We start from the raw sequence: 23008 nt of genomic DNA, 5'->3' as shown, positions 1-23008 counted from the left end.
AATCCAAGCTGCTTGAGGTCTAGTGTGAAGTTTCCACAATCAGTGATGGTTTGGGGAGCCATGTCAACTGCTGGTGTAGGTCCACTGTGTTTTATCAAGACCAAAGTCAGCACAGCCGTCTACCAGGAAATTTTAGAGCACTTCATGCTTCCCTCTGCCGACAAGCTTTTTGGAGATGGAAATTTATTTCTCCAGCGGGACTTGGCACCTGTGCACACTGCCAAAAGTACCAATACCTGGTTTAAAAACAACAGTATCACTGTGCTTGATTGGCTAGCAAACTCGCCTGACCTTAACCCCATAGAGAATCTATGGGATATTGTCAAGAGGAAGATGAGACACCAGGCCCAACAATGCAGATGAGCTGAAGGCTGCTATCAAAGCAACTTGGGCTTCCATAACACCTCAGCAGTGCCACAGGCTGATTGACTCCATGCCATGCCGCATTGATGCAGTAATTGATGCAAAAGGAGCCCTGATCAAGTATTGAGTGCATTCACTGAACATTTCAGTAGGCCAACATTTTGGATTTTAAAATCATTTTTCAAGCTGGTGTTATAAAGTATTCTGATTTACTGAGATAATGACTTTTGGGTTTTCATTAGCTGTAAGCCATAATCATCAACATTAACAGAAATAAACACATGAAATAGATCACTCTGTTTGTAATGATTCTATATAATATATGAGTTTCACTTTTTGTATTGAAGAACTGAAATAAATTAACTTTTTGATGATATTCTAATTTAGTGAGAAGCACTTGTATATACATTTTAATAAATATTAAAAAGCTAGGATCTTACTGATTAGCCACCAGAAAACAACTGGTCCAGATCTGGTTATTTTATTAGCACAAAGCAGTTATTACTGAAATCCAATTATAAGAATTGTTGTGTCTGTAGTAAATTAATGCATGGATAACATAACAAAATATGACCATGAACATGCGTGTTTCCACAGATACCATAGAGAAATCTCACTATTCTTCATATTGTATAGAAGGACAATGTTCGTATGATGTTCATATGGGTGAGAATGACATTTGACAAGCCTTTTGTATATTCTTTATGAAGGTGTTTATGGAGGAAATGACTCAGAAACAACCAGATGTGGATAGAGTTACAAAGACATACAAGAGGAAAACAGACCCTAACCACTCTTCATTCAATGACAAGACCCGAAACCGTGAGTGGGCCTTGCTGATTTATCAAATCATGACGGGTGTTGTGTTTTATTTTTCGAATGAGGATTACATGTATTACATATTGGTTATCACATCATGATTTTATCCACCACAGTATTACAGCTGATTATTATTTAACACTTCTAGGACTGAACATTAATGTCTATGTGAAAAGGTTATAATTCAGATTTTTACAATGCAACTAGATCACTTTATTTTCTTTTTAGGGAAACCTGCAGTGCAGTCCACCCCACCTATTTTTCAGGTGCCCTCCCAGTCAGAGACCAAAAACCCAAGGATCAACCAGCTCTCTGCCCGTTGGCAGCAGGTGTGGCTGTTGGCTTTGGAGAGACAGCGGAAGCTTAACGACGCCCTAGACAGGTTGGAAGAGGTAGGGTGGCACATATTCTAGTGAGCAGTGTATTTCCCTGCACGGTTGTCAGATTCTCGAAGGCTTTGGCTTGATAAACTTCCTTTCTTTTTTTTTTTTTCTTTTTTTTTTTAAGTTAAAAGAATTTGCCAATTTTGACTTTGACATCTGGAGGAAGAAATACATGCGGTGGATGAATCACAAGAAATCTCGGGTGATGGATTTCTTCCGCAGGATAGACAAAGACCAGGATGGCAAAATAACCAGACAAGAATTTATTGATGGAATATTGGCATCCAGTAAGTAGACTGTACCGAGGATGTCCACATGATGGTGCAGGAATCTCTAGGGTTCATCCCCTTTATTCAGTGACCAACATTTGATGTCTTCTGCAGAATTTCCAACCACAAAGCTTGAAATGACAGCTGTAGCCGATATCTTTGACCGGGATGGCGATGGATACATCGATTATTACGAGTTCGTAGCCGCCCTTCATCCCAATAAAGATGCTTACCGGCCAACTACCGATGCAGATAAGATTGAGGATGAAGTACGTGATTATCCTTTATTAACAAGGATGTTGTCTTTTTCTAGCAGCTTTTGTATGCCAGGGCTCATGTCTGACTTATTCCTTTGAAGGTCACCAGGCAGGTGGCACAATGCAAATGTGCAAAGAGATTCCAAGTGGAACAGATTGGGGAGAATAAATACCGGGTGAGCAGTGTTTGTTTCTTTGTGACAGTAATGAGATTTTGGTAGATTTAGTACGTATGAAAGAGGTTAAGGTGAGGATCAATCTTATGCACACTGAATATATCATTATCCTATTCATTGCAGGGTAGGTGTAAGGAATAAAAATTTAGGAGAGCATCGCTATTTGCCAATGTGAACTACAAATTTAACCCCTTAACGACCAGAAGTGTTTTTTGTTTTGTGTTTCATTTTTTTGATCCTCTTCTTCCCAGAGCCATAATTTCTTATTTTGTGGTCAAAATGGCCATGTGAGGGCTTGTTTTTGCGGGAGGAGTTGTACTTTTGAACGACACCATTGGTTTTAACATATCGTGTACTGGAAAACGGGGAAAAAAATTCCAAGTGTGGTGAAATTGCAAAAAAGTGCAATCCCACACTTGTTTTTTGTTTTGCTTTTTTATAGTGTTCACTAAATGCTAAAACTGACCTGCCATTATGATTCTCCAGGTCATTATGAGTTCACAGGTTATAGAAAAAACGTGTGCACTACTGTGTATATGGTGCTAAGGTAGGTTCCCACACCTTAATATAATCAAGAAAAAAAACCTAGCACTCAACTTTGATGCGTTTTGTGAAATTTTATTGTAGTACCCAACAAACGTTTCGGTCCCTCATACGGACCTTGATCAGTAACGTACTTAACTGTGGCTTGGGCATAAAGAGACAAAAGGAGTCTCAGGGCACATAAACATGCAGCGCCAAAGCGCTGGGCTGGTGTGAATACTGTTGGAGACCTGGCAACATGTGCAGTGATCAGACGCGGTGTCCGCGGCGGACACCGCGTCTGATCACTGCACATGTTGCCAGGTCTCCAACAGTATTCACACCAGCCCAGCGCTTTGGCGCTGCATGTTTATGTGCCCTGAGACTCCTTTTGTCTCTTTATGCCCAAGCCACAGTTAAGTACGTTACTGATCAAGGTCCGTATGAGGGACCGAAACGTTTGTTGGGTACTACAATAAAATTTCACAAAACGCATCAAAGTTGAGTGCTAGGTTTTTTTTTTCTTGATTATGAGTTCACAGACACCAAACATGTCTAGGTTCTTTTTTTTATCTAAGTGGTGAAAAAAATTCCAAACTTTGTTAAAAAAAAAAAAAAAAAAAAAATTGCGCCATTTTCCGATACCCGTAGCGTCTCCATTTTTCATGATCTGGGGTCGGGTGAGGGCTTCTGTTTTGCACACCAAGCTGACATTTTAATTATACCATTTTGGTGCAGTAACGCATGTTAATTGCGGCTGTGAAGAGTTTGACAGCTGCATTTAACGGTTTAATAGACACCGGTGGGATCGCGATTCCACCTGCGGCTGTTCAAAACAGCTGACACGTGCCGGGAAAGATGTGGGCTCAAAGCAGGAGCCCAACTCAAAGGGAGGGAGTCCGACATCAGCGTAAATATGTCAGAAAGAGGTTAAAGGGCTTGTCCAATGATTGAAAATTCCATTTCTCTGTTACATAAAACAGAATATATTCTTTTTTCAGTTGACATCATTTTAATGATCCTGTGTCTGTATATTACTATTATATACATGTTACAGCGCCCCCTGCTGTTTTTTTTTTTCCATATTTTCTTCCTACTGCATCCAAATATTGTGTTCAGTTTTGGCAACAAGATGCCACTTCTGGGTGTCATTGAGTTTTGAAACCGTAATAGATATTGTGAAATCCATCACTGCCGGCAGGACTGCACTTCTGAGAGCACGTATGTCTACCGGCAGTGGACATATTAGCTGGTCAGTTTAAGGGGGAATTAAAGCAGCAACAGGGGGCACCACAACAAGTCTGTGCAAAATCTAGATACAAGAGCATTTTTCTTATTGCTTCCACTTAAGAATATGTATTGTAGCATTTCTTGTGGACCAACCCCTTTAAGGTATAGTGCAAATAACTGGTTATATGTATGCTTTCTATGGTGACGTGCAATACTAGTCACTAATAGACAGCGCTGTGTTTTTGCTGTTTTTATGTAACTAAAGAATTTTCTCTTTCTTCCTGTGCTTTTTCATGTAGTTCTTCCTAGGGAACCAGGTACAGTGCATTCTGACGCTGCCTCTTTTCTGCCCAAATAATCACATGCTTACTTACTAAATTGATTTTTTCCTGTTGTCGTGATAGCTTTAAAATTCTGACAATCACAGTAATGTGTTCTGAGCTGTTTAGAAAAGGGTGTTCAGACCTGCCTCTCACGCAAATAATCCCACAGTGCTTCAATGTGTGGAGGAGTCTGCATGTCCCAGTGAACAGCTGTATTAATTCTCGGGGTGTTTGCATCGTGATCTCCATCGCAGCTAAAGGTGACAGGGGCCTTCATGTGAGATGCACGGTGACGATCTCAATATGGGAACTTTTACCTGCAATCTGCTGATAGGATTGTAATAAAAGTTTCCCCCGAATTACTGAGACGTAGCTCTTACAGGAGCCCATTATCCGGACAGCTGCCAAAGCATGCAATCAGATCTCTCATCATTTAGTCATGTGAATAGGACCATGTCAGTGTGGGACAACTAACTCCATTTCCATAACTAATCCAACAAATCAATGGTAGGGGGTGCTGTGGATGCCTTGTATTCACATCCTAGTAGATCTTGGGGAAGATGACAATCAATAGCCAGATTTTCCTGGATATAATTGGTGGCTAAAATCCCAAATTGCTGAATGTGCAATGACTGAGGCATGTTCTCCAGATCTACAGCAAGATTCATTCTCTGTTAATGTGTGTGCACACATTGATTCATTTTGTGCAGTGAGTCCATGAGCGTACACATGTTTCCGTATATGTTTCCCTATAGATGTCTTTGCTGGTATGTGGGCATTTTCGGGCACGAGTTTTGCTGTAAATAACCAGTTGTCTGGTTTTCACAGTTTGGAGACTCTCAGCAGTTGCGCTTGGTCCGGATACTGCGCAGCACTGTGATGGTCCGGGTTGGAGGAGGCTGGATGGCTCTAGATGAATTTTTGGTGAAAAACGATCCTTGCCGAGGTAAGAATTTTTGCTACCCAAAATAGAACACTGTTCATACTCATAATGCTCTTGTTTTTTTTCCCTTGGATTCAGTAAACAGTTAAAACTTTCAAAATGGAAAAAAAAAATAGATTAAAATTTAAAAAGAAACAGCATTCACTGAATTGTAAAGTGCTGCAGGACCTGTTGGTGCTATATAAACAATGATTCTTACTATTATTTTTACAGCGCCATTTATTCCATGGCGATTTACATGTGACATGTGTTACAATCAATTATGATGATAATGGGTACGACTATAATATTGCTTTTCGTGTCACGGTTATTGCATTAATGCAATTGTATTGTTTTTTTCGATTGCACCATACAAAAAGATGTGGAAAAGTTTTTCAATACATTGTATGGTGGTCCATTATTGGTACCCGAAAATAAATGTAACTGGAGACCACTTCTGTCACCTTCAAGCACTTTGCCATTAGATGATCTTTACATATATTGATCAGGACTCATCAGGAGAAGCAAGGCGACTTTCAATTTTCCCAAGTGCTAACTAAAAACGCCCCTATAGGCAGCTCTTGTTTCCAGCTTTGATGTTGGTGCAATAATGTCTAATACTTTAAATCCAGCCACCAGAGGGCAGTATGACTGCATTTGGACAAAGCAGGAGTAGTTTTGGTTGATACTTGCTTTGCTGATTTGCCTGCTGCATGGAGCATATCTGTCTGTGGTAGTGCATGTAGTCACTGATCTAGGACCTGATATGTACGTCCTCTTCTTTCCTTCATAACCTGTTTCTGTTCATTTAAAGGGCATCTGTCATAAGTTTTTAGCTATGTAATCTGAAGACAGCATGAGGTTAGAGGTTGAGTCACAGATTTCAGGGATGTGTCACTTATTAGGCTGTGTGCTGTTGACTTAATACAATGAATGTTTTGTCACCAGGAGATAATCACTGCCTGGACTACACCTCACTTGAGCCCTAGTCTGACCAAGCCCCCTCCTCTGATTAGCAGCTCACTGTCAATAGACCATGTATGCAGAAAGCTGTTGTGTGGGCTGGGCTAGCTTTCTTGAGCTCGGCTACATCTAAAAAGTCTGATAGATTACTGAGTGCACCAGTTATGACACAAAGTGATTCAACTTTAGAATTGAGGTCTTTTTTCCTACATTATGCTGCTCTCAGAAGAGGTAACAAAAACCTGGAGACAGATTCCTTTAAAAGATTGGTTACATAATGAGCCCCATTTAAACCGTTACCTTACTAAGCATTTGTCTTTGGCTGTACACATTGCATGCCTTACATCATGTCCATTTCTCCCCTCTGCACCTCTTTATCCTTCTTAGTTCACCATCCAGGAATTAAATTAAAGAGAACTGATTCCGTCTCATCCATAGGTTTGGGTAACTGCTCTTGCTTTTTAGATGTGCTTTTTGGTTTTCCAAGCTTTGTGTTTTATCGTACGCGCAAAAAGAACTATATATTGTATTTACATCTTATGGATAAATAGCAATGTCCACTTCACATTGCTCTGTCTGGAATTGGCATTAAGGTGATGGTTTCCACCACAATTAGTTTTTTTTTTTTATAATAAGCTGGTAGCATGGTAGGAAGAAAAATAGAAAAAACATTGTTTGGTGACAATCTCTCATAAAGGTACAAGTTGCAGTAATTATGAGGTATGATTTTCAGAAATTAAGCATCTTCTACTAAGTGCAAAAACCTGTGTGTAGAGATGAAAGCTCCAGGCATTTTGGCACCATGTATACAAATCATTATCATGTTTTCTCCTGTGCTTGAGAGTGCAGTCGCACTAAGAATTAATCCTACTATGCAGTCTTTTGTTCTTAGCACAAGCAAGTGCTCCTTAAAGGAGTTTTCCAGAAACAGAAAAAAATAACTAAAGAAAATATGAATATACGGTACATAAATTCCTTTAACCCCTTAACGTCCAATGACAGGACAGAGTCCGTCATTGAACGCCTCCGACAATGAGCACACATTTTTTCCAGCACATGACATTGCAATCCACCCACAGCTGTTAACATGTTAAATGCCGCTGTCAAACACTAGCAGCGACATTTCACATGCACGCGCAGGAAGAGCCTTATTACCTCCTCCCATCAGCGCCCGTGTCACATGACTTCAGGTCGCCGATGGGTTGGCATGACAACCAGAGGTCTCCTGGTTGTAACTGCCAGATTGCTATGAGCGTCACCTGGTGGTCGGCGCTCATAGCAAGTGTGTAATTCTGCTACATACAGGTGATCTGATCATGGCCTGTATGTAGCAGAGCCAATTGAGTTATGGCAGCTTCTAATCTCGCATGGAGACTGTTGAAGCATGCCAAAAGTTAAAAAAAAGTTTTTAAAAATATGAAAGTTCAAATCACCCGCCCTTTGCCCCATTTAAAATAAAAAAGTTTAAAAAAAAAATCAAACATGCACATATTTGGTATCGCCGCTTTCAGAATCACTTGATATATCAATAATAAAAAAAAAGGTTTAACCAGATCGCTAAACGGCGTAGCGAGAAAAAAAAAGTCAAAACGCCAGAATTACGGGTTTTTTTTGGTCACCGCGACATTGCATTAAAATGCAATGACAGGCAATCAAAAGAACGTATCTACACAAAAGTGGTATCATTAACCCCTTTACCCCCAAGGGTGGTTTGCACTTTAATGACCGGGCCAATTTTTACAATTCTGACCACTGTCCCTTTATGAGGTTACAACTCTGGAACGCTTCAACGGATCCCGGTGATTCTGACATTGTTTTCTCGTGACATATTGTAATTCATTATAGTGGTAAAATTTCTTTGATATTACCTGCGTTTATTTGTGAAAAAAACGGAAATTTGGCGAAAATTTAGAAAATTTAGCAATTTTGAAAATTATGCAATTTTCCGACTTGAATTTTTATACAATTAAATCACAGAGATATGTCACACAAAATACTTAATAAGTAACATTTCCCACATGTCTACTTTACATCAGCACAATTTTGAAACCACATTTTTTTTTTTGTTAGAGAGTTATAAGGGTTAAAAGTTGATCAGCAATTTCTCATTTTTACAACACCATTTTTTTTTTTAGGGACCACATCTCATTTGAAGTCATTTTGAGGGGTCTATATGATAGAAAATACCCAAATGTGACACCATTCTAAAAACTGCACCCCTCAAGGTGCTCAAAACCACATTCAATAAGTTTATTAACCCTTCAGGTGTTTCACAGGAATTTTTGGAATGTTTAAATAAAAATGAACATTTAACTTTTTTACACAAAAAAATTAGTTCAGCTCCTATTTGTCTTATTTTACCAAGGGTAACAGGAGAAAATGGACCCCAAAAGTTGTTGTACAATTTGTCCTGAGTACACCTATACCCCATATGTGGGGGTAAACCACTGTTTGGGCGCATGGCAGAACTCGGAAGCGAAGGAGCGCCATTTGACTTTTCAATGCAAAATTGACTGGAATTCAGATGGGACGCCATGTTGCGTTTGGAGAGCCCCTGATGTGCCTAAACATTGAAACCCCCCACAAGTGACACCATTTTGGAAAGTAGACCCCCTAAGGAACTCATCTAGATGTGTTGTGAGAGCTTTGAACCCCCAAGTGTTTCACTACAGTTTATAATGCAGAGCCGTGAAAATAAAAAATACTTTTTTTTTGTCCACAAAAATTATTTTTTAGCCCCCAGTTTTGTATTTTCCCAAGGGTAACAGGAGAAATTGGACCCCAAAAGTTGTTGTCCAATGTGTCCCGAGTACGCTGATACCCCATATGTTGGGGTAAACCCCTGTTTATGCGCACAGGAGAGCTCGGAAGGGAAGGAGCACTGTTTTACTTTTTCAACGCAGAATTGGCTGGAATTGAGATCGGACGCAATGTCGCGTTTGGAGAGCCCCTGATGTGCCTAAACAGTGGAAACCCCCCAATTATAACTGAAACCCTAATCCAAACACCCCCCTAACCCTAATCTCAACTGTAACCCTAACCACACCCCTATTCCCAACCGTAAATGTAATCCAAACCCTAACTTTAGCCCCAACCCTAACCCTAACTGTAGCCCTAACCCTAGCCCCAACCCTAGCCCCAACCCTTACCTTAACCCCAATGGTAAAATGGAAATAAATACTTTTTTAAATTTTTCGTAACTAAGGGGGTGATGAAGGGGGGTTTGACTTACTATTTATAGCACGTTTTCTAGCAGATTTTTGATTTGCAGCCGTCACACACTAAAAGACACTTTTTATTGCAAAAAATGTTTTTTGCGTTACCACATTTTGAGTGCTATAATTTTTCCATATTTTGGTCCACAGAGTCATGTGAGGTCTTGTTTTTTGCGGGACGAGTTGACGTTTTTATTGGTAACATTTTCGGGCATGTGACTTTTTTTGATCGCTTTTTATTCTGATTTTTGTGAGGCAGTATGACCAAAAACTAGCTATTCATGAATTTGGTAAAATGGATAAAGCAGTTTTATTCTTCGGGTCAGTACGATTACAGCGATACCTCATTTATATCATTTTTTTTATGTTTTGGCGCTTTTATACGATAAAAACTATTTTATAGAAAAAATAATTATTTTTGCATCGCTTTATTCTGAGGACTATGACTTTTTTATTTTTTCGCTAATGATGTTGTATGGCGGCTCGTTTTTTTGTGGGACAAGATGACATTCTCAGCGGTACCATGGTTATTTATTTCCGTCTTTTTGATCGCATGTTATTCCACTTTTAGTTCGGCGGTATGATAATAAAGCGTTGTTTTTTGCCTTTTTTTTTTTTTTTTTTTTTTTTTTTTACGGTGTTCACTGAAGGGGTTAACTAGTGGGACAGTTTTATAGGTCGGGTCATTACGGACGCGGCGATACTAAATATGTGTACTTTTATTGTTTTTTTTTATTATTTAGCTAAAGGAATGTATTTATTGGAACAATATTGTTTTTTTTTATTATTATTTATTTAGGATTTTTTTTATTTTAACGCGTAATTTTTGTTCTTTTTTTACATTTTTACTTTGCCCCAGGGGGGGGGCATCACAGTAAAGTGACAGATCGCTGATCTGACACTTTGCTGTGCACTGTGTCAAATCAGCGATCTGAGATGCACAGCAGGGAGGCTTCCCGGCGCCTGCTCTGAGCAGGCGCTGTGAAGCCACCTCCCTGCAGGACCCGGATGCAGCCCCGCGGCCATTTTGGATCTGGGGCTTGCAGGGAGGAGACGCTCGGTACAAGGTGAGCACATCGCCTTGTACCGATCGTCTCAGGGAAGCAAGCAGGGAGTCCCCTCCCTGCACGATGCTTCCCTATACCATCGGAGCACTGCGATCATGTTTGATTGCAGTGTTCCGGGGGTTAATGTGCCAGGAGCGATCCGTGACCGCTCCTGGCACATAGTGCCGGATGTCAGCTGCGATCGGCCGCGCTCCCCCCGTGAGCGCGGCTGATCGTGCTGGACGTACTATTCCGTCCTCGGGAAGTAGGGCCCACCCCACATGGACAGAATGGTACGTCCAATGACAGAAAGGGGTTAAAAACGTCAGCTCGGCACGCAATAAGCCCTTGCCCGACCAGAGATCACGAAAAATGGAGACGCTATGGGTATCAGAAAATAGGCCTTTTTTAACAAAGTTTGGAATTTTTTTTTATCACTTGCATGTTTGGTGTCTATGAACTTGTAATGACCTGGAGAATCATAAAAAATAAAATAATAAAAAAACAAACAAACAAAAAACAAGTGTGAGATTGCACTTTTTTTTGCAATTTCACCACACTTGGAATTTTTTTCCCCGTTTTCGAGTACAAGACATGGTAAAACCAATGGTGTCGTTCAAAAGTACAACTCGTCCCGCAAAAAACAAACCCTCACATGGTCATATTGACGGAAAAATAAAAAAGTTCTGACCATAGGAAGAAGGGGAGCAAAAAATGGAAATGCAAAAACGGAAATACCCCTAGTCCTTAAGGGGTTAATTAGCACATCATGTTTTTTCCAGGGATGTAATCACTATAGCACATCAAAATGGCAGTGGTCTTGTTACACTGTCAGAAGCTGTTTCCTGGATTGTTAAAGGGGTTGTCCAGGATTGGGGCTCAAGTCTTCAGGCAGTTTATCAGTCTTGTGAATCCTCACAGTGCCTGCTGTCAGGATTGTCCGGTGCTGTCATGTGATTGCAAGTATGGGATTTGCATATTTCTGGTCACATTCCACCTAGACTTTTTTGGCTTCATTCCGTTCACTTGTATTGAGATAGGCCACGCATGTCTAGTTTACATGTGACCACTTGTATGCAAGTGACATACTTGCAATCACGAGTCTGTATGCTCCTGGCCCGGAGGATCCTGACAAGGCGCACACTGAGGATTCCGAAGTCTGCTCTAATGCTGAGCCCTCAGTCAGTCAGTGAAGGGGGCGTGAATACAGCGGTCGCTCTCTAAACATATAGCGGTAACTGAAACCACATCCTTTCACCACCATGACCTATGACTGGAAGCCGAACTCTGTCAGAGGAAATAAGGAACACTTCCTCCCGGCAGCGGTGCTTTCAGTGCGGACGCCACATGGTGTCAGAACACTATTACCCTGCAGAATAACCCCATATCTGAAGGCTAATAGCATTTTTTACATGGCAGGTTCCCTTTATCATTCTAAAACCACTTTCTGTCATTGTAACAAAACAGTGGCCATTTTAAATCAAATAAAAATTGTCCCCAGAAGTGTACGATCCCTTTTAAAGGGAATCTGTCACTCTGAGACGCTGTTAGGTTATTACTATGGGCATACCGGTGAGAGGATGATTTTGACCATTCTAGCTGTATGCTTCATATCTGCGGTCTTGTTGCTGAGAAATAGACTTTTAATCTCTAATGTTAGTTAGTTCTTCCTGGATCCGGGGTGTGCGGTGCCTGGAAGAAATCCCTTCCTCCGGTGTTAATTTGCCACGTGACCTGCAGTTGTGGCACTGGAATCCCGCGCCTGCGCCCTGCATGCGTGCGATTATGTGCACCTTTTCCACTAGTTTTTTTTTTATTTATTATTCTTGAAGATTCACTTGACTCAGTGAGGTACACGCTGCATAATTACTGCAGCTTTTTACTTCTGCCATCTCCTCTTTCTCTACCGCGTCTTCTTGCTCCTCTCAGTATAGTGATCGTCCTGCCTTGTGGGACGTACACAGGGGATGTATAGATTCTATAGGCTTCTCCAGTAATGTGGTGTAAGTAGGGATTACATGTCTTTTGTAGGTATTATATAACGTGTGTGGCTTATCAGATGTTTGACTCTTAACTCAACCTAACCCTTCTTCGCCTGCTATATGTTAACGTGTTTTGCTGAACTAAATGTGTCTTGCTTGCTCTAACTTTTGCTCATCTTGTAAGTGCAGTTACAGGAGATGTAACCTCACCTCTGCATATTTCTCTTATTTAGCAAGGGGAAGGACTAATCTCGAGCTGCGAGAGAAGTTTATACTACCCGAAGGAGTTTCCCAGGGAATGACTCCTTTCAGGTCACGAGGGCGAAGGTCAAAACCGTCTTCCAGGACTGCCTCTCCTACTAGGTCCAGCTCTAGTGCCAGCCAGAGTAACCATAGCTGTACATCCGTCCCATCCTCACCCGCTACTCCTGCAAGTGGTTCAAAGGTAAGTTTTGCTCCTGACCTGTCTGACATTAGCATGTGTATCGTGGGATGTCACCAGAGGTATGAAGAGCAGTACCTTTGGCTTTACAGATTCTTAATGCCATGCGTCTTTTATTTTTGAGGTTTAAATATATTGACAAAAGTAGACTGTTTCGGTTTAATAGTGGGATCTTTCATGAACAATTACACCTTCTTTGAGTACTTCTAGTACTTATGGAAAGTGATGTCTGCTATGAGATGGAGGGGCTGGATGCATAAAGCACATGTTCATGGCCATGTAATCCTTTAGTAAGTTTTATGCAAGAGACCAAGGTACACTACACAGACTTAATGTTATGTAACCTTTAAAAGCCATCAATATTTCCTTTCTATAGTAAGAAGAAATATTAAAATGAAAAGAATGTTGATTATTACTACTACTACCCATGTATATCTGTATATCCCCCCTCCATGGTTACTGACTACAAATAAACCCTGTGTAGTCTGATCCTAGAGTGTGATATGCCTCATACATTTACGTTCATATAAAAGCAAATGGAAAGGAGAAACACAGGTTCTTTACGTAGCGGAACATTTGGGGATGAAAGGCTGAAATGTATCTCGGCTTCTAAGAGAAGGTTGGGACATACGTCTTCACTAACGCTCCATTCGCCTCATTCTCAGGATTGGTGGTGGTCTTAGATTTCGGTCACCCACTTATTATGAAGCAACAGTATATCCTAGCAGTGTGCCATCACTGTATAACATGGGAAAACCCATGCAATGGGCTGAGTTTCTCCAGATGGTTTCTTTGATTTAGACATTAAATGTTACCTTGTCTACGTGATCTGCTTTAGTATTTTGTTCAGATTTTGTTTGTTTAGATGTATTTTTTTGTTTGCATTTTTGTGACAACTCACCACCCTTCTTCATCTCCGCTCACTTCCCTCATCCGTCCTGTGTGTCATTGCCCCTCCCGCAGACCCCACAGCAGCCATCTCGCTGTTACGAGAAGCCCTGGCTTGTAAACAGCAAGGCTGGCACGCCCTCTAGGGGCTCCGAATGCTCAGACTACCAGATTCCGTCATGTGAGGTACAGTATGGTCCTCCAACAATAGAGCCTCCACCCTTTCCAAGAGCCATCTTCCTGCTAACACTCTGCCTCGTCATGTTTTCTAGAATTAACTAACAATTGTCTTTGGAATGGATGAGAAATACTTGTCATTATCCAAACAAATCAACTTTCCCATTTTTGATCCGTTTCCTTCTAATATGTGAGGGTTAAGGCATGTTGACATAGACACTGGTTGGAAAACTAAAGAATGGTCTCTCTATACTAAAATGACCATGGATTTTTTCCCTCCGATATTAATGCATGATTTTGTAATTCACTAAGATTTCTGCAAATTCTAAATCTTAATTCTTTCAGATTGGTGTTCACTCAAAATGCAATAAAAATATAGATAAGATTGCATGCATGCTCCTTCAGTCAGTAGACCGTCACTTGTATGCACTGCCTTCACTTAAATGCACAGTATCATGATGAACTTTAAGCATGGTCAATCGTTTCTGTTCACTTTAAAAAATGGTTTTCTTATGTAGATATTCTGGAATTTCGACTTATCGACACCACTACAGAATTAAGATTTATTGGACTTTTGTAAGATAAACGCATTGCTTTGGGGTATTTCTACCTTGTTTCCAGTACAACATGCTAGAAATGCCTTTATTGACATAGATTATAGAAATATTCATGTAAGTAATACCACTACCAGCGTGCAGCCTGATAACATTGGATTTGACCCAAGCAGAGACTGGATCTACACCAGCCTGAAGACATAAACATATTTACGGCCCTAGATTTCTGACTTCTTAATGCTGGTGGTATCAGTCTTGTTGCAGCGATGATGCAGTAACAGAGCGTTGTAGTGTGATAGTGAATAGAAAGTGACTTAGATTGTGGTGTTTATTGCTATGTATAGTAGTAGTAAAACAGCATTTTTTTTTCTTTTCAAGCAAACCATAAAAGAGTGTAACTGTTGGCTTGTCTGTCTATTGCATTGAGTCCTTTGTAATGTATTATTTTATGGGCATTTTAAGGTAACGCCGGCGCAAAGCAGCAAAATGAAGAAAGCTGCTATCCATACGAGCCGCTCTTCCCTGACAGGAGACATGTCTGGAACCACCCCACCTGGTGCCAAATCAAGTCGCCCTGGTACGTAATATCCTAAATACTATGGCACCTTTATTGGTGATGATCATTTTCAGCAACGTGCCATAAATCTAATGATGATTGTACAATGGAAAAGGTTATTGTTCCTGACAATTATCTATTCTAATCGCTGTATTTTTGCTCCTGAAATCGTAACATTGTGCCGACAAGCTCAGGCTCTGTTGAGACCTTGTCTGATTTGTCCTTCCAGGGTACTTGCAGTAAAGGTCTCCTGAAGCATACACTATGTCTATCTTGCAGCCTTCCCGTGAATTGGAAAATTAAATTAAATATTAAGTTGAAAAATAAGGCCTGTCGAAAAGGTGTATAAAGTATTTCCCAGTTTATATGACAGGAGAAATATTGTATGCTGGAAAAAAACAGTGGGACAGAAAATTCAATGAAAGAGGGCAAGTAATAGCAGGAAAATTGCTCATCTGGTACGGTTGTGTTATACACAAGAAAAACTGAGTCCTGGGGAAATCAGCTGCTGCAGATCCACGGGTTAAGAAAACCGTAGAAGGACAAAAGTGTGGATAATACGTGGTTCCACAGCGCTGCTGAGGAAGATCCAAAGGAAAAATCATCTGATTGTGTGGTTATATCCTTCTGAAGAAGTCAGAGAAGTCTTTGAAACACATTGATAATATAACCGCATCAAGTTTTATTGTCTCCTGGATTTTTCTTCTTTAGCAGTGCAGAGGGAACCACATATTACCCATACTTCTGTCCTAGGAGAAATATTGTAACTTGATTTGGAGTAGAATGTGTTAAAGATGATTATCTTAACACAGCAACATCACACTTTTAAAGCAAATAGTATGTGATTAATGGTAAAATAAATTAACTTGGAGGGTAAAAGTCAATACGCTTTGTAATACACATCCTGTGTGAAAGGGAGCTGCGAAGGAGACATGTTTTCTTTGTATATACAGATTCTCATCAATTCAGTTCATTTATGGGCACTGTGGTCGTAGACAGTGGCAACTCCTATGCAGCCGCTATGGGGCACGTGAGTCAGAGGGAGGGGTCCGTGTTAGCGCCGGTACCGCCTCTGCCCAGCATTACATTTTCATCTGTGTTTGCATCCTGGATTATACTATTTTGAGCGCTATGTAAGGAGCCATTATTCGGTTTAAGGGTTTTGTGGGAGCCAATATACACTATATAGGCATACAGTGCAGTATATTGCCCTTGCTCTTGACACTAGCTTACCACCTCTAACATCAACATGGCAGAAATAAAAAAAAAAATTAATAAAATTGCAGTGACAACAGATTCAAAGTGTCTGCAGTGATTCTGAACTATGTAAGGCTATGTACACACGTTGCGGATTCGACTTAGGAATTTCTGGTGCGTAATCTGTCTCTCCTGGCAGAAAACGCACCTGCGTTTTTTTGTGCGGTTCCGCAGCGTTTTTGCTGCGGTTTTCTTGCGGATTTGCTGCGTTTTTTACCCCTGCGGTTTTCTATAATGGAGTGGGTACAAAAACGCTGCAGATTCAAAAGAAAAAAAAAAGAATTGACATGCTACTTCTTTTAAACCGCAGCGGATTTTCCGCAAAGTGTGCACAGCATTTTTTTTTTCTCATTGATTTACATTGTACTGTAAATCAATTGCGGATCTGCAGCGTTTCTGCACTGCAAAAAACGCTGCGGATCCGCAGAGAATCCGCAACGTGTGCACATACCCTAAGGGTCCCCAGGAGAATGGCAATGCTGGGCTACCCCCCATGCAGATGTCCTTACACAGCTGCCCCTAAAGCAGTGTCAAAAGAATGGTCTCATTCACAGTGATGTGCGTTGTCCTCCGAGAGCGGGAAATGCAGAAATGTCTGCCAGGCTCTGTGTAAGCATGGTGCCCTCCTTGGCGGCTTTTCCTGTAAGCTATGCTTTGTTCTTGCCTTTGTTGCCTCTTGGAGAAGGGTTAGAGAACGGATGTAGAGTTCTCCTGGCCCCAGGGACATGTGGTAGCCGGGCACTATGGAGATTGCAGCTTCCTAATGCGTATATTTAACCAAAGGCATGTGACTTAAAAGAAAATAAGTATATGATTAGGGTACGTGGGTTTTTAGCGGCCAGCCAGAGGCTACAAGATCACTCTTTGGCCTTCATTGAGCAGGTATAACCCTTTGACATACATTTAGCATGTACATCAGAGCTTTCCCACGGTACATACTAAACATGTCATACAGATGTCATGTGAAAAGGGCTGAAAACCGCTGTACTCACAAAGTTAGCTCATTGGTCCACTCACTAGTGCCTTGTCATGAGATATATATTATATACCTATAGGTAATTAAAGGAGCTTTCGTTATTCTTTCATTAGTACACTAGATGGTGGCCCGATTCTAACGCATCGGGTATTCTAGAATATGTATGTCCACGTAGTATATTGCCCAGCCCCGTAGTATATTGCCCAGCCCCGTAGTATATTGCCCAGCCCCGTAGTATATTGCCCAGCCCCGTAGTATATTGCCCAGCCCCGTAGTATATTGCCCAGCCCCGTAGTATATTGCCCAGCCCCGTAGTATGTTGCCCAGCCCCGTAGTATATTGCCCAGTGACGTAGTATATTGCCCAGCGACGTAGTATATTGCCCAGCGACGTAGTATATTGCCCAGCGACGTAGTATATTGCCCAGCGACGTAGTATATTGCCCAGCGACGTAGTATATTGCCCAGCGACGTAGTATATTGCCCAGCGACGTAGTATATTGCCCAGCCCCGTAGTATGTTGCCCAGCCCCGTAGTATATTGCCCAGCGACGTAGTATATTGCCCAGCGACGTAGTATATTGCCCAGCGACGTAGTATATTGCCCAGCGACGTAGTATATTGCCCAGCGACGTAGTATATTGCCCAGCGACGTAGTATATTGCCCAGCGACGTAGTATATTGCCCAGCAACGTAGTATATTGCCCAGCGACGTAGTATATTGCCCAGCGACGTAGTATATTGCCCAGTGACGTAGTATATTGCCCAGTGATGTAGTATATTGCCCAGTGACATAGTATATTGCCCAGTGACGTAGTATACAGCACAGAGCCACGTAGTATATTGCCCAGTGACGTAGTATATTGCCCAGTGACGTAGTATATTGCCCAGTGACGTAGTATATTGCCCAGTGACGTAGTATACAGCACAGAGCCACGTAGTATATTGCCCAGTGACGTAGTATACAGCACAGAGCCACATAGTATATTGCCCAGTGACGTAGTATATTGCCCAGTGACGTAGTATATTGCCCAGTGACGTAGTATATTGCCCAGTGACGTAGTATATTGCCCAGTGACGTAGTATACAGCACAGAGCCACATAGTATATTGCCCAGTGACGTAGTATATTGCCCAGTGACGTAGTATATTGCCCAGTGACGTAGTATATTGCCCAGTGACGTAGTATATTGCCCAGTGACGTAGTATATTGCCCAGTGACGTAGTATATTGCCCAGTGACGTAGTATATTGCCCAGTGACGTAGTATATTGCCCAGTGACGTAGTATACAGCACAGAGCCACGTAGTATATTGCCCAGTGAATGTAGTATACAGCACAGAGCCACATAGTATATTGCCCAGTGACGTAGTATATTGCCCAGTGACGTAGTATATTGCCCAGTGACGTAGTATATTGCCCAGTGACGTAGTATACAGCACAGAGCCACGTAGTATATTGCCCAGCCCATGTAGTATATTGCCCAGCTACGTAGTGTATTGCCCAGCCACGTATGACACAGGTTAAAAAAATAAACATATACTCACCTTCCCCAGGCGCGTGTAGCTCTGTCGCCTGTGTGGGGTCAGGCGGCAGCTTCCGGTCCCAGGGTGTGATGACGTCGCGGTCACGTGACCGTGACGTCACGGCAGGTCCTTGTCGCACAGGACCTGTGATGACGTCGCGGTCACATGACCGTGTAGCGGTCACATGACTGTGATGTCACGTCAGGTCCTTTCCGCGCAGGTGCGCAGGACTTGTGATGACGTCGCGGTCACATGACCGTGACGTCATGGCAGGTCCTTCTGCCAGACAATCCTTGCCACCGGAACGTGCCGCTTGCATCCCGAGGAGCAGGAAAGGCGGCGTAGGTGAGTATAATAATCATTTTTTAAATTATTTTTAACATTAGATGTTTTTACTATTGATGCTGCATAGGCTGCGTCAATAGTAAAAAACTTGGTCACACAGGGTTAATAGCAGCGGTAACGGAGTGCGTTACCCGCGGCATAACCCGGTCCGTTACCGCCGGCATTAACCCTGTGTGAGCGGTGACCGGAGGGGTGTATGCGGGCAGTGAGTGCGGGGAGTAAGGAGCGGCCATTTTCGTCCGGACTGTGCGCGTCACTGATAGGTCGTGGGCGTTTTGCCACGACCAATCAGCGACTTCCATGACAGACAGAGGCCGCGACCAATGAATATCCGTGACAGACAGAAAGACGGAAGTGACCCTTAGACAATTATATAGTAGATGTCCTAAATAAAAGCCCAGGAATACATCAGATGTCATGCAGTTCTCTACATAATCTTCTTACATTTTTTGTAGATCCTAAGAAAAGTGGTAGCCGTGCCGGGAGCCGCGCAGGAAGCCGCGCCAGCAGCCGAAGGGGGAGTGATGCCTCTGACTTCGACCTTCTAGAGACACAGTCCGCTTGTTCAGACACCTCAGAGAGTAGTGCTGCTGGGGGACCATCCCGCAGAGGACTGTCTAAACCTTCTAAAATCCCCACCATGTCCAAGAAACCTGCCAGCACTCCGAAATCTTCAGGAACCAAGAGATAGTCCTCACTGAAGCAAATCTCTGGCACAAGAGCAAAGTAGCCTGTAACGGGGCGGACCGAGACCTTTTCTACCATGCACTGTACATCTGGATGTACGCCGATTCTCTGCAGAGAAGTTTCTATCGTCTATACATGTATACGAGAATAATGATTATAACTGCCTTATCTGTTTCTTTTCTTTTTGTATGTTACTACTTCCATGTGAATATTTCTGTAGATACAAAGCCTTGTGTGAATTCCTGCTAAGGTTCAGGGACTCTAGCAGATCGAAGAGTGTAAAACAGGAGAGTAGGCGGCTATTGATCGGATTTGTGGGGTATGAGACCCTTTTTGTTAGGGTTAATATCCTGAGGCAACACTACTAAACTTTAATATGGGAATCCTCTGTTTTGTAAACTATTCTTTATTAAATTGCAGAGGGATCAGAGACTGACATGAGATTTTAATAAGATTTCGCCTTTCTGAATCTGACAGCACTTGCACATCCTGCTTTGACCATATAATAACGATATCAAGTCTCTTAGCAGCTGCCGCTGAGCGCCACCACGTGCGACCGACCGCGAGCTCCCGGTGCAGCATAGGTTAGCGTCTCCACAGCCATTTTACACTCATGCCAGGTTCAGCTGATTTTCTAATTGTAAACTACATTTGTTTTATTTATCTGCTTAGGATTTTTCTTATTTATTATTTAATGGTCATTCCACTTAGAATTTGTGTGACATGTTCATTTTTGTAAGAAACACTCACAGTTGTGCGTCCAATAAATGGGGCTCACCAGCACAATTCCTTCCTCACGTTTGTACGCTGGCTTCCTCTGACAACACTGACCCTGTAGGTTGGAAGTGTTAGCGCTCGGATGGATCCCTCCTGTCATCGGTCATCACATCCGGTTCTAACCAGGCTGCTGTGTGATTTTTCTCAATTATTTTGCGACAGATATTGACGCTGTACCAATGAACTGTTAAACAACAACACTTTTGTATTAAATTGCTTGCAGTAACAACATAACCCCCCGTGCCTTTGTCATTTGTCTCCGCTTTGTTTTCTATACAGACATTATAATAAATCATTTCCGATTATATTGCAGGTTTATGCTCTGCCCTTCATTATTCCCCTGCTCCTGTTACACTGGGCGGACTAGTTATTTCTGCAGATATATACACTGATAGTCTACTCCGGGGTATACAGGAGCTGGCCACATCTAGTCACGCCTGCACACACCACACATAGCTCTGGTGTCGTCTACAGAAGAGGAAGTTAGCTCGTTGTTCCTCATTAGACGGCGGAAGTGTCCTCTCAGGCATCTATGAGGCTGCTTGTGCCTGAAGACTCTGCTCTCGTGTCTTATCTGGCCGATCTCCTCCACGCTGCCTTTTAGTAATCTGGTGTCATTCTACGCTGGGTTTCTTTTTTTTGTATACCCTAATTGATCCATTCCACCTGTTTGGGCACCAGGGTGGAGATGGAGCTGTGGAGGCACTGTGCTCGATGGCTTATTGACTGCCGTGTGCTTCCTCCCAATCATCGAGTCATTCTGGACACTGCCCAAGTATGTGACCTCGCTCAAGCACTACGGGATGGAGTCCTTCTTTGCCAACTGCTTAACAACCTGATGCCTCATAGTGTCAACTTGAGTGAAATCAACGTCCGGCCACAGATGTCACAGGTATGGGCTAGTGTTATACTCTGAGGTCTTGGTGCATGCCTGAAATGTGCAAAGAAGTGTAGTCCTGTGCAGTCTGTAGCACAATGGTGACTGTTTTCAGCAGCCATCTACTAGCCACAGTGAGGGCATACGCCGTCTCCCATCATTTATTTCAATAGAAAACTAGTCCATTCAGTTAAGCTGGAAACAAAGGAAGGGGACATGTATAGGATCTTGAAATGGGAAGTGGATTTATTTATTTTTTTTTACTTTTGAGTGGTTGAGATAATTCCTAATTGTGGGCGCTTTCACTTCAAGAAGCAGAGAAAGATCATTGTTCACTCGCATGACACAGATGGGCTATAGCGTGTGTGCAAAATCCTGATGCTCAGGCAGATTCCCAAAACCAGCTCTTGCTTTATGATCAGTGATTTGTTAATGTCCGTTTTGAGAATAGTACAATCTGGGACAACCCCTTAAAATTGCAGAAAGTGGCACAAATGGAGAATGGTGCAGAAATCCAATGTGATTTTGGTCTTACATAATTGGAAAATATAAAATTACTTCTGAATGAAGCAGAGATGGACATTTGTGGCCTTCGCTCTATTCATTGACTATGAGACTGCCGGAAAGGGATTCCCGTAGACAATAAATGGAGTGGAAGGAACACATGTACTTCTGTTCTATTTAGAACTGGACTGCAGGGTGTGATTTATTTGTGAATAACACTTTAAGAAATGCACTGTTAATAAAAGGTTAATTCTTATGGCTTCTTATTCCCCAAGGAGAGGATGGGGAACTATTTTTCTTACAACTGACTTCCTGGTTCTATCAGTGGGGAACACAACAAACAGAAGTATGAAAGTTGTCTGTTAATACAGTTTTAAAATTCGTAACAGTATGTCCTATGTTGGGTCCCCATGTTTGCAGCAGGTTGAGAAGCTGAGACCACACCATACCCAGCAGATGCGGCTGTTCTCCACAGCTGGCATCTCCCTGTTTCAGCATCACCTGAAGTTAGCACAGATCACTGCTGCTTACCTGTTTTAACCCCTTAGTGACGAGGCCAATTTTTTTAAATCTGACCAGTGTCACTTTATGTGGTGGTAACTCTGAAACCCTTCAACAAATCCCAGTGATTTTGAGTTTTTTTCGTGACACATTATACTTTATGATAATGGTAAATTTAGGTTGATATGTTTTCTTTATTTACAAAAAATATCATAAATTTGACAAAAATGTAAAAAAAATTAGCAATTTTCAAACTTTGATTATCTCTTTAATTAAGATAGTAATACCATAGCAAAACATTAATAAATAACATTTCCCTCATGTCTGCTTTACATCAGCACCATTTGTAAAGTGTTGTTTTATTTTATTAGCATTTTAGGTGGTTTAAAAATGTAGCAGCAATTTTTCATTTTATTACAGAAATTTACTAAGTTTATTTTTTTAGGGACCTATCTAAGCTTGAAGTGCCTTTAAG

At 41.8% G+C, this 23008-nt stretch overlaps 2 protein-coding genes across 21 annotated transcripts in view; both read left to right on the top strand.

Moving 5' to 3' along the window:
* MACF1 (microtubule actin crosslinking factor 1) overlaps nt 1-20885 on the top strand; it is a 377759-nt gene extending 356874 nt beyond the window's left edge. For 8 of the 17 annotated variants that reach the window (XM_077295969.1, XM_077295955.1, XM_077295962.1 and 5 more), the window contains 12 exons: nt 1074-1185; nt 1411-1574; nt 1690-1852; nt 1949-2103; nt 2193-2267; nt 4319-4336; nt 5171-5288; nt 6615-6671; nt 12704-12915; nt 13876-13986; nt 14994-15108; nt 19643-20885. In XM_077295969.1, the coding sequence (XP_077152084.1) occupies nt 1074-1185; nt 1411-1574; nt 1690-1852; nt 1949-2103; nt 2193-2267; nt 4319-4336; nt 5171-5288; nt 6615-6671; nt 12704-12915; nt 13876-13986; nt 14994-15108; nt 19643-19878 (1536 nt within the window). In that variant the 3' untranslated portion in view covers nt 19879-20885. The remainder of the gene's footprint in view (nt 1-1073; nt 1186-1410; nt 1575-1689; nt 1853-1948; nt 2104-2192; nt 2268-4318; nt 4337-5170; nt 5289-6614; nt 6672-12703; nt 12916-13875; nt 13987-14993; nt 15109-19642) is intronic. The other 9 variants (XM_077295963.1, XM_077295966.1, XM_077295965.1 and 6 more) reach the window with 3 other exon arrangements.
* A 141-nt stretch (nt 20886-21026) lies between these two features.
* Nucleotides 21027-23008, top strand: part of VAV1 (vav guanine nucleotide exchange factor 1) — a 157587-nt gene continuing 155605 nt past the window's right edge. For all 4 annotated transcript variants that reach the window (XM_077295973.1, XM_077295972.1, XM_077295971.1 and 1 more), the window contains exon 1: nt 21027-21543. In XM_077295973.1, the coding sequence (XP_077152088.1) occupies nt 21340-21543 (204 nt within the window). In that variant the 5' untranslated portion in view covers nt 21027-21339. The remainder of the gene's footprint in view (nt 21544-23008) is intronic.

The sequence above is a fragment of the Ranitomeya variabilis genome, chromosome 3 (assembly GCF_051348905.1).
Source record: "Ranitomeya variabilis isolate aRanVar5 chromosome 3, aRanVar5.hap1, whole genome shotgun sequence".
NCBI lineage: Eukaryota > Metazoa > Chordata > Amphibia > Anura > Dendrobatidae > Ranitomeya > Ranitomeya variabilis.
Note: the sequence above shows the minus strand (reverse complement) of the source record. Positions and strands in the feature narration are given on the sequence as shown.